This window comes from Pan paniscus, chromosome X (genome assembly GCF_029289425.2).
Source record: "Pan paniscus chromosome X, NHGRI_mPanPan1-v2.0_pri, whole genome shotgun sequence".
NCBI classification, from domain to species: Eukaryota; Metazoa; Chordata; class Mammalia; order Primates; family Hominidae; genus Pan; species Pan paniscus.
In genome coordinates this window covers 104,750,610-104,771,015 of record NC_073272.2, presented here as the reverse complement: position 1 = coordinate 104,771,015, position 20,406 = coordinate 104,750,610, and the positions used below count along the sequence as shown (strand labels likewise).

Genomic DNA, 20,406 nt, shown 5'->3' with positions numbered 1-20,406 from the left:
AGTGTACAAGGGTTCCCTTTTCTCCGAATCCTCACTAGCATTTGTTATTGTCTGCATTTTGGATATAAGTCACTGTAACTGGAGTGAAATGATATCTCATTGTAGTTTCGATTTGCATTTCTCTGATGATCAATGATATTGAGCACCTTTTCATGTGTCTGTTTCCCATTTGTATGTCTTCTTTTGAGAAATGTCTATTTAAATATTTTGCTCATTTTTCAAATTAGATTAGGTTTTTTTTCCTACAAAATTATTTGAGATCCTTATATATTCTGGTGATTAATCCCTTGTCCGATTGACGGTTTGCAAATATTAATCTTATTTTCATATAAGCCCCTTTGCATCCTTGTTAAATGTATTCTAATGTGTTTTATAGTGTCATTGTTTAAACAAGATCACTTCATTTTTCACCTTTACATGTCTAACTGGTTATTGTTTGCAAAAACAAAAGCTGTTGAATTTTTGTATATTTTTAGGAAGCTACCATACTGAAGTTTCTCATTAGTTCTATTTTTTGTTGTTGTCGTAGTTGCATCCTTTGGGTTTTCTAGGTATGCAATCATATAATCTGAAAATTAAGATTATTTTGTCTCTTCTTTTCCAATATTTATATAGCATATTTCATTTCATTTTCTTATTGCATCAGCTAGAACCTACAAAACTATAATAGTGACAGAGAGCATTTCCATCTTGTATGTCATGGATGTAAGGAAGCATGTATGTTTACAAGGATGTTCCAACACTGCGGTTATTAAAAACAAAAATAGAAAAAAATGCATAAATATCCATTAGTAGAAGAACTGATTGAATAAAATAAGGTAGTTCTGTCCTGTCAACTATTACGCAGCAAAATGAATTAGACCTGTAGAAGACGTGGAAGGATGTTTCTCATACGGTTGTGTGTGATGGGGAAAGCTGAAGCATGATATGCATAGCATGTTCTCTTTTTTATAAAAAAAAATTAGAGAAGGGAAAATATTTGCATATATGTGTATATATGAAAGTAAGTAAATAATGTGTTTTATATATGTATACACACATACACATATATATACACAAAGAGAGAAGGTGGGGAGAGAGAGAGGAAGAAAATGTTAGCATAGAGGAAAGTGAGGAAGTATTTAACAGTTAGCATTAGTTATTTTGGTGGCTGAAATGGAATGGAAGAGAGGATGAAACTAACTTTATATTAATATACCTCTTCACTGTTCGATTTGTCAAAACAATCAGCTTTTAAATACAGACACACACACACACACACACACATATATATATACACACACTTCTATTCTATTTAGTGGTCTCTTTTTGTAAAATTTAATGAATGTAAAAAAAGAAAGACATGGGTTTTATTAGACTTAAGCAAGTCACTTAACCTCTTTGGGCTTCAGTTTCCTCATTTGAGTCCCTTTCAACACTCAGAGTCATTAAAGAGTCCTTAGAAAGCATTACAGGATTTGTTTCTGGAGTAACAATTTTGATAGAGAATTCTGTTTATATCAGTGATGTGAGTGATTAAGTGCATAACATATTCATGTAGTGGAGCAATCATAGTGAGATTATGAGAACATTAGATGTCAGAATTTCAGCATTTGAATCTAATTGGCCACATGTTGGATAAGTGATCCTCTGTGAGTTATTTCAGTTTCCTCATCTGTAAAAAGAAGATAACAACCACCAATAAGCAGACTCACCTCCTTTTGCTAACTGATAGAGTTCAGATAGAGGAGATACAACTCTCTCCCACATATGCCTTGCATTCCCAGGACAATCAAGATTAAATTACTCAGTCATCTTTAGATAAAAAATATATATATTACATTTTATGAAAAGGTAAACCAGAGCTTCCAAACCAGTGGGTCACAGCACTCTGGAGTGCTATGTGAGGGCTACCAGTATATGGGCACATTGATTTTGTGTTGTTCAGCCCCAAATCAGTCAGGAGGGCTGAGAGCAACTGAAGCTCTCAAGGCCAGTCTTCCATTCACTTTGATGTGCCATATTATCACTTTCTATGTGTGCTGTTACATAAAAAGATTTGTAAAATTTAAATCGACCCAGTTGTCCTATATAACTGATGTTTATGGTTTCTTTTGAATAAATGTAGAAACTGCCCCCTTAGTCTTAAAACTTGAGAAAGTCACATTTGTCTTATCTGAGTTCCTTTCTCAGGAAACCAACCATCAGGACTCCCAAATGATATCAAGGAACCAAAACTTAACATATCACTACATCCAGACGAGGAGAAATTCAACCCCTTATCCATCATGATTGTCTAAGCAACTACGTGCTTCCTGTTAGCCAACTCCTATTCCTTACCTCTCCCTAATTTCTGTTTACTTGCATTTGGTTACATTTGTTCCCTGCTATATAAACCCCTGATTTTAGTCCATCAGGGAGATGGATTTGATATTGATTTCCCATTTCCTCAGCTGCAACACCCAATTAAAGCCTTCTTCCCTGGCAATACTCATTGTCTCAGTGATTGGCTTTCTGTGCAGCAAGCTGCAGGACTGAAAGTAAACCCTTGATGTTTAGGTAACAAAAGATTGCTCCTGACTATTATGTACCATGAAAATATTAGCTGATCTTATTTAGTTTTGTAATTTTCCTTTGCAGAGATTCATGTCTGTGATTAAAAACAGGTATGTCTGCTGCCCTTTACTCAAGACAAAAGCACTATTGATTACAAGTAGGAGCTGTTCTTTTAGATATTTCAATTGATGTAGTTCCTTCTTGGAGTGTTGAGAAAGAGCTATTTACTTATCTATCTCCCTTCATGAGAAAAGAGAAATGTGTTTATTTTGGTCAGTTCAGTATTCCCAGTTCCTAGCATAGTGCCTTGCACAGGTAGGCACCCAATACATATGTGCTGAATGAATGATCAGTTGTACAAATAAGTTTGTACTGAACTGTCCATCATTCCCAACCAATTCCATTTATAACCAATGTCAAACATCTAAAATTGAGATAGTTGTGACAAGAAAAAGGAGAATTCAAAGTGATAGCCTTGACCTTATTAACACCAGACTTTTACCAACTGAGGTAACTAATCACATAGATGAGTGTTTCACTCCAAAGTGTGTATTTGCATTTTTCTTGCCAATATCCTATCAAAATTAGGACATTTAGAAATGGGATAAAATGACTCCACATTTCTGTGACAACAGGGTGCTCAGTGAATAATTAAGTAGGTTTAGTGTTCTTCTTGGTTCAATTTAAAAAAGAATCCTTATCTCTCATTTGTAAAACGTTTTAAAAACACTAACATTATTGAATATTCTGCTCTAATGTCTAAATCCTATTTATATAGTGTCAGAAGAAACTTCTAAAAGTGTAGCCCCTCTCCTTATCTCAATTTGATAACTGATGCAGTTCAGATAGAGAATATACAGTCCTCTTACACATATCCTTTGTATTCCTCAGACAGGCTGGATTGGCTTACTCAGGCATCTTTATGAACATGCCTCCAGTACCACCTGATTCACCTCTAGCTTCCCATCCAGCTGTGATTACGTGCAGGCACAGAATGATAGTCCTTAAAGGCCTACCATAGCATATTTCAAACAGCCCAGGAAACTCAAAACGGACTATGAGAGTGATACAATATAATTAGTTAATTAAGTAAAACACAGAGACTGATGGAAACGAAAGGAATTTAAAGATTCTGTATATTTGAAAAGACACCTGGAAAACGGATCATGCAAAGCAATAGTTTTCACCATTAAAGCCCTGGAGTTAAGACGTTTGCTAAATCAAGTTTAGCCTAAACTGCCTCCTTACATATTTTAAGTATGACCTAAAGGTTTCTCTGTACATCTTCAAGTACAACAAGTGGTGGTGTAAACAGGCCATAGCCTACTCTTGTGCCAATCACTGGGTTTTGACCAATCAAATGTGGCCAACTTCAAAATGTGTTCAAATAAGACAAATGCTGAGCTGTAACCAATCCAGCTGTTTCTGGACCTCACTTCCATTTTCTGTTCATCACTTTACTTTTTCTGTCCATAAATCTTCTTCTAACACATGGCTGCACTGGAGTCTCTGAACCTACTCTGGCTCAAGAGGCTGACTGATTTGCAAATCGTTCTTTGCTCAATTAAAGTATTTTAAATTTAATTCAGCTGAAGATTTTCTTTTAACAGATGGCACCAGAAGTGGGATCCAAAGTAGAGCTTCTAATGACCCCAAGGAGTATTGAATGACCAAGTGAGGTACCCACCAGACCCACTGTGTCCATTACTCTCTTGCAACAACTGGGGATCGTGGTTAAGTTCTCTCTTGGATTCCGAAGCTCCATGGTTTTCTGTTTTGAGCTCTCTGAGTTTCTTTGAGCAAATTTCTGATCCAAACTAGGTTTGGAAGTCATGGCAGAAAGCGGACTAGGTCCAGGATCAGATTGGATCTGGTAATTAACTGGCTTGGATCCAGTTAGAGGCCTCTTATATCTGATTGGGTCAGAAAGAACCTAGTAGTAAATGGCAATATTGCAGGGGGTATAAAATTTGGCTTTTGGAAATTCACAGAGATTTTTGTGTTCTACCCCTTTGTTTTATTTTTCTTGCATGCTTAAGTAGGAAAAAAAAAAACACTGGCTAAGTTGATCAAGGGAATCTGAGAAAAAAGACAATATTTGAGGTAAAAATGGGATCCTTAATTTCTGAAGAACTGAGTTCCTTCTGGCTTATACACGCACAAGTATGAGGCCCCTCAAGCAGCAAAGTCTTATTGAAATCGCAAAATCTCACTAAAGATAAGTTAGAGTGGAACGTTCCAAATGAATGACAATGCACTGAAGTGCATTTGATTGAGGGCTCCCAAATTAGTCTCACCTAGGGATGCCTATTGACATGCAGAAGCTTCTAAAAAGATTTCAATATTTTTATCTAAAGACTTTATAAAAGGCAAATACAAATCTTAAGCAACTAACTGATTTTTAAAAATTAAGTCTGCTAACCTTTTGGCTTAGTTATTTTCCCACCCAAAAGGTGGAAAGAAAGTTATCCTAGATAAGATGTTTATAAAAGTTAGGCCCTCAGGTAAAATAGGCATGCTTCTTTTTACAGATCTATCCATGCTGAGTCTAGGCATACAATGCTTTGTTGGCCCTATTCTTTAGTGGGCTCCACCCATTACCCTGAACTCAGTAATTTTAGCTAAGAAACAGTAGCTATGTTAAAAAGAAAACCCTATTGAACTAAAATACATCTTTCTGGAATTTAATTGACTATCTTAAAACTCTTTTGTAAAAAAAAAAAAAATATATATATATATACGTATATACATATGAAATCTCCATTTGTAGGGATATCTGCTTATGTACATTAGAAACTTACCATTTGTATTAGTCTGTTTTCACACTGCCATAAATACCTGAGACTGGGTAATTTATAAAGAAAATAGGTTTAATTGATTCACAGTTCTGGATGGCTGGGGAGGCCCCAGGAAACTTATAATCATGGCAGAAGACGAAGGGGAAAAAAGGCACGTCTTCACAAGGTAACAGGAAAGAGAGAGAGAGAGCAAGGAAGTGCCACACTTTAAAACCATCAGCTCTTGTGAGAACTCACTCACTATCATGAGAATACCATGAGGGAAACCATCTCCATGATTCAATCACCTTCCACCAGGTCCCTCCCTTGACACGTGGGGATTACAATTCCTGATGAGATTTGGGTGGGGATACAGAGCCAAATCATATCACCATTATTATTTTTTTTTTGAGATGAAGTCTCCCTCTGTCACCCAGACTGGAGTGCAGTGGCACAATCTCAGCTCACTGCAACCTCTGCCTCCCAGGTTCAAGTGATTCTCCTGCCTCAGCCTCCCGAGTAGCTGAGATTACAGGCATGCACCACCACGCCCAGCTAATTTTTGTATTTTTAGTAGAGACGGAGTTTCACATGTTGGCCAGGCTGGTCTCGAACTCCTGACCTCAAGTGATCCGCCTGCCTTGGTCTCCCAAAGTGCTGAGGTTATAGGCTTGAGCACCCGGCCCATTCCTTTAAATTTACATAATAAATCATACTTTTGGTTGAGATGCTTTTCTGGCCGTCTTCTCTTGATGGAACTTTCATGAGAGCACTGTTTTGTTTTTGTTTTTGTTTTTGTTTTGCCCCTGGTTTGAGCAAACAATAATATAATTTTTAGGCCAAAATCTTGCTCTCTGCTTATGAGATATAAATTTTTATTTTTTGTGGTTCCACCTAAGAGTTGTCCCTTTAGAAATACAAATTTGTTGCCTAGTCAACAATTGCTTAGTTCAGTGAAACCAGTAATTGGAAGATTGATAGACTGAATAGGAGAAAGAAAAGCTATTTTAAAACTGACAAATGAAAATTCTTACAAGTAATGGATTTTCTTCTGTCTGTATGTCTGTATGTGTTGTGTGAGTGTTGTTTATACGAAAAAGCTCTGATTAATTGGTTTAAAAGGAATAAGTGCTTAAATCAAATATTTTGTCAGAAAAATAAAAACTGTAATGTCTTTTAGTTCACATGACTTTAGTAATCTTTGGGAAATAAACACAGTTTTATAAGATTATTGGTAAAATAAAGACATTTGGTCTAAATTAGGCAGGTCGGATATTAGGTTTGCTAAATGCTTTGATGTCATAAACTGCTCCTTTGACTTTTGAAAATTGTTAGACTTATCTGCTTTAGAGCCATTAGATTCTAGATAAGGCCTAGGGACACATGGAGTTAACCACGCCCCTAGCTATGATGGAAACAGTTGGACTTTATCTGCACTTCAGTCTGTTGTCCTAGGCCCCACACCTAGTACATAATTAAAATCACTTCCTTACCGGGTTTTTCACTAAAAATAAAAATTGCTAAGAGTTGAGATTCTAACATGTAATTGAGACTACTGAAGAAAGAGTTTTACATGCAAAATGTGTGAGGAAAGTGAAGTATGCTTTTGGTAAAAGATTATAAGAAGGCATGGGAATGTGGATTTTTGTGCCTAGATTAAAGGGTTAAATGATGATTTAGGTTAGATAGGATAAAGCTGAAAGTTGAGCAAGTTGTGGAAGATTGTGAAAAATTAAACTTGTAAGAGAAATTCTACATGTGAACATATTGGCTAAATTTAAAGGGGGTATTGTTCAGTTTTTTTGTAAATTGAACATTGAAATAAAAGCACAAAAGGGTTTTCTTGGAGCACTGATCTACTATTTAACGAAAATTTGTAATGGGTTATAAAAGATTTATGTGAATCTCACCTTATGGTAAAACTGATTAAGATTAGATAGATTTGTCTACTAGGTTTTATTAAAAATTGGGGTTGACATTAACAGTATACTAATGCAAGGATGAAATTTGGCTTTCTTTCTTGAATGAGATTTTCATGTAATATTAAAGAATAATGAAAGATTTTTGTTTGCCTTTTGAATAAACTACAGGAAAAAGAAGGGAAAGACAAGAGACAGATTGTTTGGAAAGCTAAGTCTTTCCTCTATCAATGAGTAAAGGTTTTTACATCTTTAAAATTTTTGAGTCATTATTTTGGCAAAATGAATGATTTATGGTGACATGGAATTCTATTTCATAATATCAAGTGTTTTAAACATTTAACATATTTGACAGGCTTCCCCAAGTCAAATTCCAATTTCAAAATTAAGTCTTTTTTGACCACTAACTTTGGGATGCTACAGAGGGCCCCTGAAGCATCCAAAAGAGAGGTAAACAGGATTATTTGATATATTAAGTTACATGGGAAGCACCGTCAAAATAAGAAATTTTTGTTTGTTTATTTGTTTGTTTTGAGACAGTCTCACTCTGTCACCCAGGCTGGAGCATAGTGCAGTGGTGCGCTCTCAGCTCACTCACTGCAACCTTTCCCCACTCTCCCCTTGTGTTCAAGCCATTCTCATGCCTCAGCCTCTGGTCTCAAACTCCTGACCTCAAAAGATCCTCCTGCCTCAGCCTCCCAAAGTGTTGGGATGACAGGCGTTAGCTACCACGCCCAGCCAGAAATAATCATTAACCTTCTTTAGGTTATATTTTAATGAATTTCATTAATATATGTTCCAAAATGTTATGGGATTTCTAAAATTCTACTGTCTGAGTATATGATATCAATTATAATTATGGTTATTATGTTAATTTATTGTAGACCACAGAAATAACCAAATTTCCTTGTCAACTGTGTCTTTACTTGAAGTCATTGCTAGTTAATTGCTTAATTCTGATGCAGTTTCTGAAAAATTCACAAGCATGCAAAATCCTAGAAATATGGTGTCTTTTAGAAGGTTGGAAAGGACCCTGAAAAGCACTCTTGAATACAGGTTTCTCATAACTTTAGAGTCATATCATTTGGACTGGGTAAGAATTCCTGGAACTTCAATGAAAAGACTGGTTTATATAACTGCTAACCCAAGTAGAACAAAAATTAATTGAACACCAAGAGGACACTTTGCCAGATTATCATGCTAAATCAGCCAATACCAAAATTGTATAGATACACAATTTGAATGAACTCCATGGTCTAAGTCAAATGACCTATGATAACCCATCAGTTATCAGTGCTATGCACCTAAATTGGAGAAACAATTGGTATTCAAGAGGACATAAGACCAATGTTAAGTATGGACTCATGGAGAACCAGGGCAGCTGCCTTGTCCTTCCTGAGTCCTTAAAGTTTTTGTTATTAAAAGTTCTGCATTCCATGACTCATGAAAAAGATAAAATAATCCAAATTAAATATATATTGTTGTGGTGACTTGTACATTGCTAAAATAGTTTATAACCAATGTTTAATTTGTCAAACCCATATTCCTGGGAAGACACTCAAATCTTCAGATACATTCAGCTACCTGATGGGCCATTTAAACATTTATAGAGGGATTTCATTCAATTGTCATTTTCAATGCATGTTTTCTGGTTGTATCAAAGCTTTTCCTTGCGAGAAGGGTGATGTTACAACAGATTATTACGTCACAATGTATTTTCACCAGGAATAAAAGATTTTTACGGTTCACTAACTGAAGACAATCAACCCCTTCACAATCTAGAACTCAAAGATTGGATCTTCCGAGAACATCAGAGAAGGACTTCCTTTGCCATCCACACTGCAGCAAAGCTAAGGGACATTGAACCTTGGGCTTATAATCTCACAACTGAGGGAGGGTTGCTCCACACTTATGGAACTATACACCCATTAGAACCCTTAAGGTAAAGCTACCCAGGGAAGTTTCTCCCCAGAAAAAAAAATTGCATCCTTGATGTGAACAGCTTTTTCCCAAGATCACGGATCAAGACTTTTCTACTATCATGAGACTCTTATTTTTAATTTTTTACTCGTTTATGCCTCTATAAACAATAGAAGTCAAAAGGGGGTCTGTTGCGTACGCTCATAGAGTATACTTTTATTTAAGAAGGATTTTGCAGCCAGCCTTATACATGGATAACCGTATGCCTTGATAGATGAAAAACGAAGGTCCAATGTAGGTGAATAACTTTAATGGTACATACGTTGCCTGATAGTCAGAAACAGAATGTTGGTTCACTCCTTTTAATCTACATCATGGGTTAAAGACAACATTGCCAGGAGTCCTTCATTCTTCTAGAAAGGCATCATTTATTAAGTCCTTTTTTCCATGGTGTGGAGTAAAAGATGGAATAATTAGAAATGTATCCCTTATGATAGGCTCTATAACTGATTCTACTGTAAAGGCTATGGTTACACAACAGATTTTAAATTCTCTTGTGAAAATTATGCTAAATAATAGAATTGCTCTAGATTACTTACTGGCTAAACAGAGAAGTATCAGAAGTATCTGTGCAACTGCTGGCGCTTGTGGCCTGTGGAGAAATATATCCCATCAGGTATTATAGAGATTCAGTGTAGGAGATTAATGAAGAGACTGCTTAGTTAAAGTGAGTAGACTCTTTAGCTCATTCTTTGATCTATTTGATTTTAGTTGGTTTGGTTCATGGTGACCCTAGGTAAGGGGCATACTCCAAACTCTTGGTATTATCCTCCTGACAATCATAATAGTAGTCCCCTTGGTGTACTGTATTCTCTCAAAAGTTTTAAATGTTTGCATTCAGCCATCTCAAGAATGGCAAATGTTGTCTATTCAATTGGAATGCCAATAGCTGAAGGAAATGTGTGACCATGAGGGCATCATAACCTATGAATGAATTGCTGAGACCTGGAAACCCAAAATGATGGTAACTGAGAGTGGCACACTCTCACCTAAGTGAGAACCTGACAAAAAGGGGGGAATTTTTAAACAAAATTATGGGAGGCCATTGTTTTGGACTGAGCTCATGTCATGCACTAGGCCCCAACAGACCAGACAAAACCAAAAGGGACTCACTTGTGCTAAATGTAACATAATCAAACTAAGACTTTAAGGAAACACATATATCCTAGAACACACCAGGTTTTGTCTTTTTCTCCTGTAAACAGGATGTTCCAGACTAAGAAGTTATCCTCTACTCTAACCCTTACAAAAAAAAAAAAAATGACCTGAAGTCCTTGTTCACACCTTACACAACCCACTGTTCTGCTATTTTTCAGTGGGTTTCAAGGCCAAATAAGTACATTTATGATGGTGATAGTGACATCAATGACTAAAGTTTTGGTCAATCTCTCAAAATGAGAGGATGAATAAAAGGGGGAAATTGTTAAATCATGTTTAGCCTAAAGCTGCTTTCTTACATATTTTAAGTTAGGCCTAAAGGTTTCTCTGTACACTGTCAACTATAACAAGTGGAGGTGTAAATAGACCATAGCCTACTCTTGTGCCAATTACTAAGTTTTGACCAATCAAATGTGGCCAACTGTTTGAACCGTGTTCATATAAGGCACAGAGCTATAACCAATCCAGCTGTTTGTGTTCCTCACTTCCATTTTCTGTACATCACTTTCCTTTTTCTGTCCATAAATATTCTTCTACCACTTGGCTGCACTGGAGTCTCTGAGCTTACTCTGGCTCAGAAGACTGCCTGATTTGTGAATCACTCTTTGCTCAATTAATCTTTTAAATTTAATTTGGCTGAAATTTTTCTTTTAACACACTGGACATTTCTAACTTTGTATGAGCACCAGAATAAACTCTGGACAAATGTATCCTCTTCTTTATATTGCTATAGACAGAGCAAAACTTGCTCAGCCTGGTAGAAAATACAGCTTCTGCACAGCAAAAGAAACCACCATCAGAGTCAACAGGCAACCTACAGAATGGGAGAAAATTTTTGCAATCCACTTATCTGACAAAGGGCTAATATCTAGAATCTACAAAGAACTCAAACAAATTTACAAGAAAAAAAACAACCCCATCAACAAGTGGGCGAAGGATATGAACAGACACTTCTCAAAAGAAGACATTTATGCAGCCAAAAGACATGAAAAAATGCTCATCATCACTGGCCATCAGAGAAATGCAAATCAAAACCACAATGAGATACCATCTCACACGAGTTAGAATGGCAATCATTAAAAAGTCAGGAAACAACAGGTGCTGGAGAGAATGTGGAGAAAAAGGAACACTTTTACACTGCTGGTGGGACTATAAACTGGTTCAATCATTGTGGAAGACAGTGTGGCGATTCCTCAGGGATCTAGAACTAGAAATACCATTTGACCCAGCCATCCCATTACTGGGTATATACCCAAAGGATTATATATCATGCAGCTATAAAGACACATGCACACCGTATGTTTATTGCAGCACTATTCACAATAGCAAAGACTTGGAACCAACCCAAATGTCCAGCAATGATAGACTGGATTAAGAAAATGTGGGTATACACCATGGAATACTATGCAGCCATAAAAAATGATGAGTTCATGTCTTTTGTAGGGACATGGATGAAGCTGGAAACCATCATTCTCAGCAAACTATTGCAAGGACAAAAAAACCAAACACTGCATGTTCTCACTCATAGGTGGGAATTGAACAATGAGAACACTTGGACACAGGAAGGTGGACATCACACACTGGGTCCTGCTGTGCAGTGGGGGGATGGGGGAGGGATAGCATTAGGAGATACACCTAATGTAAATGATGAGTTAATGGGTGCAGCACACCAACATGGCACATGTATACATATGTAACAAACCTGCATGTTGTGCACATGTACCCTACAACTTAAAGTATAATAATAAAAAATAAAATTTAAAAAATAAAAAAAGAAAATACATGGGCTATAAAGTAGGCAAGGCAGACTATCCAAATACTGACTGAAAAAGAAATATTTTCCTAATATGTTGGTACATTTTCTTCAGGTATTTACTTGAAACCTTGTATGAGAACCAAGAGTTAGCAATACATTCCTGAGCTTCAGGTACTCTTTAACTTCTGATTCTAGTATTTTATCCTAATCCGTTAGTATACTGTAGGGGCTAAGAGTGGGGCTAGTAGCCAAACTGCAAGTCACAAACTACTGTTGACTTTTGCTAACCCACTTAGCTTGTCTGAGTCTCCAGTCACTTCTTCTATAAAACAGAGATAATATTACCTTATATGGTAGTTCTAAGAATTGCATTAATCTATCTCATGCACCTAAAACACAGCTTGCCATACAGTAAGTACTTAAGAAATGTTAGCTAACATTATGATGATCATTTATCAACTGTAAAATATTATAGAAATATTAAATATTATCCAGGCAGAGCTGGAAAGGCCTGTTGCTTCACCATTGTTGGTCCATTTCTAAGGAAGAGCGAGAAGTGGCATTTGCCAAGCAGTAAATTGCTTGAGTATGTAAGGATGATAGTGATGTCTAGAGATATGAGAAAAGGAGAAGAAAGAAGTTAGCAGAAAGTAAGATGAGATAGTAGAATTACTCTTATAAGGGAAAGTTGATTATCTGGATTTCACTCCCAGCTGCTAACTCTTTGGGCAGGTCACCTTCCCTTTCTCAACCATAAAATTAAAATAAAACTTTCTTTTTCTTTCTTTGGCCAGGCTCCACTGCACCAGCATGGCATCTTACAAAAGTTCCCAAGATATGACCAAGGCTGGGTTTAGTCCCAGGCCCATTGCCGGAGAGGGTAGTGATTAAGAAAATGAATTCTGGAGTCACACTGCCTTGAATAGAAAATCAGGCTTTGTTCACTGTGTAACTTTGGATAGGTCACATCTCTCTCAGCCTCAGTGGTTTTGTTCTCCATTAAATTAGGATAATAGCACCTATCACACAGAGTTGCACTGAGATTTAAACAAGATAATGTTGAAATCAAGTTTAGCTACAATGAATGGCACACAATAAGTGCTTAATAAATACAAATGAGGTTGATGATGGCATAAACCCACCAAATTACCTGTAGTCTATATGTTTGTGCATAATAAACATTATGTTCCTTTTTATCTGTCACAATATTGTCTTCATTAAGATAATTCCCATTGAGACCTGGACGTTCTAGTACAGAGTATGTTCTTGGTGTCTATTGGTAAGTTTCCCTAGGCGTGAAAATGGAGAGGCTTCCAAATGTAAAGGCATATGACAGCTGTGGGAGTTAGGGATTAAGCTTCCCTAGGAACTGAGGGTCTGTCAGATCCTATAGAAACAACCTGCTCCACCTTTTATGTGTGTTTGGTTCCAACAGTACACACAGCATCTGTGCAGAAAACCTTCCTGGTCATCTACCATCACATCATAAAACTTCAGTGTGTCAATTGCTGTGGTTCAGAGCTGACAGAAGAGAGTTGACTTAGTTCTGTTACAAGACCGTGGGCCCCAGGTTAGCTGCTAGAATATCATAGCTGGAAGGTTGTGTGGTTATTATCTGCTTCTTCCCCTAGATCCAATTATCCACGCTTGTCTGCTCTACTCTATGCTCAGAAAAGCAGAACACTATTGATTCTATCTCCTGCCTCTGCCCCCTGGCTTCTATTTCAGTTTGAATGAGGGTGGCAGGAGAGGGAAGCAACTAGCAAATAAACAGAGAGCAGGAGTTATAAATGGTTAGGGTATCTATCCTACCCACTCCCTTCCTATCTGCCACCCTCATATGTTCCTTTAAGGCTGTATCTCTTGGCAGCTTCCTCCACTCTTGCCAGGTTCCAGTGACACTGCTCCTTCCCCTTGACACTGCAGGTCTAGGGGTGATAATCAACAGCTTGCTCCTTTATTGATTTCTTCAAGCCTGCCCAAACCTTTGTAAATAATCCTTTCATTCAACTCTCTTCTTCTTCTTTTTTTTTTTTTTTAGATGGAGTCTCGTTCTGTTGCCCAGGCTGGAGTACAGTGACATGATCTCGGCTCACTGCAACCTCTGCCTCCCACGTTCAAGTGGTTCTCCTGCCTCAGCCTTCCAGGTTGCTGGGATTACAGGTGTGTGCTGCAATGCCCAGCTAATTTTTATATTTTAGTAGAGATGGGGTTTCACCATGTTGGCCAGGCTGGTCTCGAACTCCTGACCTCAGGTGATCTGCCCACCTCAGCCTCCCAAAATGCTGGGATTACAGGCATGAGCCACTGCACCTGGCCACAATTCTCTTCTGTTCAGCCTTTGAGTGTGGTTTATTTCCAGCTAAACTTAACCTTAGCAGTGTTTACACATCCTGTACTGGGCCCATTTCTCTCCTCTGCATTCACTGTTGTGGCTTTCACAGAGTAGACCATTATGATAGTTGTTATTCTTTATAAGTACTACTACTTGTAATGGCAGGCCTTTGTTCCCACCAGTAAATAATATTTCTGTGTCCCCCAAATAATTTCTTTCAAGTGTTATTTAAATGTTTACCCTTCTTCCCATTAGTTCTTATATGCTGTCAGGCTGGAGGGAGATTCTACTTTTAGCAGTTGGAGAAAGGCGTATTGCTTCTAACACCTGCATTAAAAACCAGTGATACATAAGAGTCACAGCTCTGAATTATTTAGTTATGGATCTGTTGATTCTTCTCAGTGAAATATCTAATACCAAAAACTAGTAAAAAAATCTCCCTTTCCTCATCCCCAAGACTGCTATTGACTGAGGTAAAATATGAATTTGACACCATGCTGAGTTACCTTATACCACACAACATCAGGCTCCTGATCGGACTTTTTAAAGTCATCCATGTCTGGACAGGAGATCTCCTTTCTTTTAGTGACTTCAGATTTTTCTAAATAGCGGATCCTGCTGTTGTAGCACAGGCCTGATTCATTCTCTGCAACAGTCAAGGACATTGACACCTTCATGCAATATGTTGAGTTTCTGTAGGAACAGAGAAATAACAAAATGGCTTTATTGGGTGTTTACAACTTTGTTTGTGCTCTATATATTTCAAGAGTATTGACTTTTCCATTTAGGACCTTGCCTAGAAATCAGAAAAAAACATCAAAGCAACACAGAGCAGTTTTATGCTGCAACTGACAAGAAGATATGAAACTAACTGCTAATGTGGATATTTGTGGCCATGAGGTAGCCACAGAGCTACATAGAGAAGCTATACCCATCTTCCAAACTGTAAGATAGTCTGACTTCTTTCCCAGCAATAAATATTGCTATGTTGAAAATCTGATAATAAAAACCTGTGAGAAAGTCTCTCTATAACTGGAGCTGTAGCCATTTTTGCTCTGTCCCTGTGGCCAGTCCTTTAACAGTTACTACAGGGATAGTTTAATTTTACTATTGGTTTCTCAGCCAATATTTCCTGATACAGAATATATACTAAAAACCAGATCAACATACAGAGGATATCTGTTAGCTTACAGGTTAATTTACCTGTTAACTATTCAGCTTTTTTTTGAGACGGCGCCTCGCTCTGTCGCCCAGGCTGGAGTGCAGTGGCGCTATCTCTGCTCACTGTAAGCTCTGCCTCCCGGGTTCAAGCCATTCTCCTGCCTCAGCCTCCCGAGTAGCTGGAACTACAGGCACCCGCCACCACGCCCGGCTAATTTTTTTGTATTTTTAGTAGAGACGAGGTTTCACCCTGTTAGCCAGGATGGTCTGGATCTGCTGACCTCGTGATCTGCCCGCCTCGGCCTCCCAAAGTGATTACAGGCGTGAGCCACGGCGCCTGGCCAACTATTCAGCTTTTTAAGGTACTCATTAAGATGTGCCAGGTGTTGAATTTTGGGCTTTTATAAAGAAGAAATCCTACTAGAGTCTGGTCAGTTGGGATTAATTGTATCAACCAGCACTAGCATTATAAAGAATTCTCAACACAGAATGTTATCATAAGGCCACTTTAGAAATTGGGCATTAATTGGCTAACACATTACAGAAGGGTATTTATTGAACAAAAATTCTGTCTTCTTGTACTTTGATTAGCACTTTCTCAATAATGTGAGTTCAATAAACATATTTAATTAATCTAACTAACTACAATAAATATAAATAAATACAAATTCTGCCTTTATTTTTCTATGTATAATCCATGACCTTTCTCTACCCTACCTTATCTGGATTCCAGAAGATGTCAAACACAAAAGAAAATGGAAAAGTGTGAGGAAGAAATCAGAAGCAGCCTGATAACACTATGAAGATCAGCTGTAAATCTTGGAGTATTCAATTTTACTTTATGGAAGACATTTCAGGACCATATCTGTTTTAAACATCAAGGGATACGTGCTGTCAAAACTAAAATTGCCAAGGGCGGCAATTCAAACCAAGTGCTTTATAACTGAGTAGTAACAATCCTAACAGATGGGATTAGCATGCCAACCAATAATTTTCAGACAGTACCAAATGATCGGCACTGTTCATACTGCTTAGTAGTCACTCATTGAAATTTTATATCCCCGACATCATGCAAAACACAGGAATCCAGATGGCTATGCCTCTTGGGTTTACAAACTAAGTTAATAAGAATGACTCCTACTTAGGCTTCTGGTAAAGTTAGTTTCCAGCAAGCACCCCTGACTATGCCCAGGCCTGTGTCATCTGAGAAGGAAACTATCAAAGCACTCCAATTCTGATGTTTAGATGCAACCCCATCACACTATGTAGATTGTGGGATTTGCTTTTCTTTCTTCCTCTATATGGGTTCCTGGAACACAAAGGTCATAAGATATGCCCACTGGGGATTACGTGAAAGAAACATTTATGTTCTTGTCAGACATTGGACAGCCTCTTTAAATGCCATGAAGCTAAAGCCACAACAGTAGTAATCTCAGAGAAGAAGGGTAAATCAATTTAGCTCAATCAATTGAGCTCTTTTTCACCATTTTTTAAACACTTCAGTGTTAAATATTTCCAAGTCTCCTTGCTTGATACAAGGCCATACATGATCTAGCTCAACATAACATTCTCCCCTTTACTCATTAGGGTGCAGCCACACTGGCATTTTCTCTGTTCATTGAACACACTAAGCCTATTCAAACAATAGGCCTTTGTACTTGCTCTTATCTGATCTTCTAATATTTGTTTATTTGTTAAAGTATGCACTAAAAAGGGCAAGGAATTTGTTGCTCTTGTTAATTACACCATCCCTGGGATCTAAATGAATAGATAGTAGATGCTTAATAAACGTTAGTTGATTAAATGAATGGGCATCAAAAGGTATCTATTTGAGAGACATGTTACTTTTTTTTCCATTTTTGTATCAGTCCCATATGGTATATATCCCCCTTTCTTCAGATGAAGGTATATGGCTTGTCAAATATTACATTCCTTCAGATGAAGGTATATGGCTTGTCAAATATCACATTCCTTGTATAAGTATGACCCGGATAATTTGCAGGTATTTGTGGATAGACACTAGGAGGAAGATTAGCCAAGTTTTGTGCAGCAGCATATTGGCAAAGAATTAAAAATACTGGCTACATCTGAAAGACAAGAATGACCGGCAGGGGCAGGGGATAGAGGGAAGCTAAATGGTCACAGTTATTTAAAAAGTATCTAACACAGAAGAAAGGTAATCATCTCTGCTGGATATCCAAAGTGTTCTGAACAGTTCTTGATGTTACTGACTTTGATCATATCTGCTCCATGGTGTTCACTCATACAGGTGAAAGAGACATACTTGTTAAAAATTTTTCAATTATTATGTTATACCTCCACAGAAGGAGAAGTGTTGACCAGAGATCTCAATAATAGAAGTAGGTGAAATGTTCAATGCTCTGAAAGAAGCTAACTATCCCAAATGTATTTATCCCTGGGTAGAAAATAGGGTAGACTAAAGTAGAGGACCAATCTGATATAGTGGTTTCTTTACAAAGCATCATCTTTAAACTAAGCCTCACTAGGCTCAACTAGTTCTGTGACCTTGGACAAATTGTTTAACCTGAGTCTCAGTTTCTTCACCTGAAACATGAGGATAAGAAGCTGTTTATGGTGGCTCCATTGAAGGTGGGAGGAAGGATTTCCTTTCATTATAAAACTATGAGTAAAAACAGGTTTACATTTTTATACCTGACCTGTTCAGATCACTGTAAGTATTAAATAAAATAATGTATGTAAAATACCTAATACAGGATCTATCAAAAAGTAGGTATTCAAACAATTGTATCTCTAATTAGAATTGTAGGTATTGCCAGCATTGTTAAATATATTAAAAGATATATATAATAATTATATGTGTATAATTAATATGTATGTATACATATATAACTAATATGCATATATGTATAATATACATATCTAACATATAATACTTATAATTTACATGTGATATAATAATCATGAACAATAGAAAAACAACACACTGGCAGCAGTGGGTTAAAACAGTCTGCTGGGTTAGAAGTGCTACTTGATAGGAAACAGTCTGGAAGAGGTCAGTTGGGCAAAAGGTCTAATACCAGAGAGCCATGTAGGTCTGAGAGGATCAAAAAGATACACTGACTTAGGCACAAAAAGAAGTGTATCAAGAGAAAGCAGCTAAGGCAGGAAGGAACTTCCAGGCACTCTGAGTACTAACTACTAGGCAGAGGCTAGAACCTTGGAGGTCAAAGAGGTAGTAAGAGCTCCACTTAAAAAGGTTTACTTCTGGCCGGGCACGGTGGCTCACGCCTGTAATCCCAGCACTTTGGGAGGCCTAGGCGGGTGGATCACGAGGTCAGGAGATTGAGACCAGCCTGCCTAACACAATGAAACCCCGTCTGTACTAAAAATACAAAAAATTAGCCAGGCGTGGTGGCACGCGCCTGTAGTCCCAGCTACTCCGGAGGCTGAGGCAGGAAAATCGCTTGAACCCAGGAGGCAGAGGTTGCAGTGAGCTGAGATCGTGCCACTGCACTCCAGCCTGGGCGACAGAGTGAGACTCTGTCTCAAAAAAACAAACAAACAAACAAACAAACAAAAAATTTACTTCTGGGAGCTTCTTAGACAAATGCCTTCTATAACAAAGCCCAGAGACCTCAAAGCCAGGTTTCCAGGCACAAGACAAGAGCCATTCATGTGTTCGTTCCCTGACCTCTCCAAAGTATAAACAACGTAGATGGTGTCAGCAGCATTTGTATTGATTTGGGGTGGTGTTAAAGGCAAGGAAGCCACCCTGGAGATGGCTGATGAGTTGAAGGAGGAAGTGTGTCCTTCCTAATCCTTAGCCACAAACAACTTTAAGCCAGGGCCCAGTATGTATACACTCTCATTGTGGTCACTGACATGTGAATAGATGCTGACATGTGAATAGATGCTGACAAACTGCTTTGTTAACTCATGAACAAGTCCTAGTATGAAGTCGTTGAGGATGACCGAGGTCCCTAGAACTTAAAGACAAGGTCTGATGTGAGTCCTGCTATCACCTCAGGTGACCTGGGGGAGGTATAATCAATGCTGCCTGACAGTCTGAAACTCAGGTTGATTTTTATTAGTTGTGTAATCCAGCCCTGGCACAGTTCGTGCTAACAATCTTGCATTATTTAGATTTTATTTTGAAAAATGCCCCAGGCTGGTTCTATTTAAAATATTTCCTGCAACTGGGACCTAAAAATGTTACTTTCATTAGGTACAATTAGAGCTATGTGAGGCTGAGGAGGCAGACTGACGAGTGTGCAAGAATGGAGATGGTATTTTTTCTCTCCCTACTTCACATCCTGAGGAAGACAAGGAACACATTCAGGCTCAATGTAGGCAAAAGGCCTTTGCAATGATACTGCAGCAACAACTTACAATTAAATATGTTAGTAATCTTTCCAAGTACTTCTATGTGTATTATCTTACTTAATTATCCCAATAACCCTGGAAAATGGGCAGGGTAAGTATCCCTTACAGGAGTAAAACATAGACACAGAGAGGACAAAGAACTTTGTCAAGCTGACGTAGCTGGTCAGTAGTTCAGAACCAAGGTTTATTGGCTGCTAGCCCCTGGATACTCTCAGAACTTGATGCTAACATTGCTCAACAGTCAAACTAACTTGTGGTTATCCATACCAACTTGAGGAAGCTGATAGAAAGAAAAGCAGATGTGTAACATAACATCTAAGGAATAATGTTAATTTGCATAGCACAGAATTAGAAAATTTATAAATAAACCTTGCTTTCTATTCCAAAGGTTTAATGTTAGCTTGTTTAGGTCATAATTAG

At 37.8% G+C, this 20,406-nt stretch overlaps 1 protein-coding gene across 1 annotated transcript in view; it reads right to left on the bottom strand.

Annotated features, from left to right (window-relative positions):
- The window catches only part of IL1RAPL2 (interleukin 1 receptor accessory protein like 2), a 570,279-nt gene that overhangs the window by 516,759 nt on the left and 33,114 nt on the right, over positions 1-20,406 (bottom strand). The window contains exon 2 of the mRNA XM_055106207.1: positions 14,967-15,153. Coding sequence (XP_054962182.1) covers positions 14,967-15,153 — 187 coding nt within the window. The remainder of the gene's footprint in view (positions 1-14,966; positions 15,154-20,406) is intronic.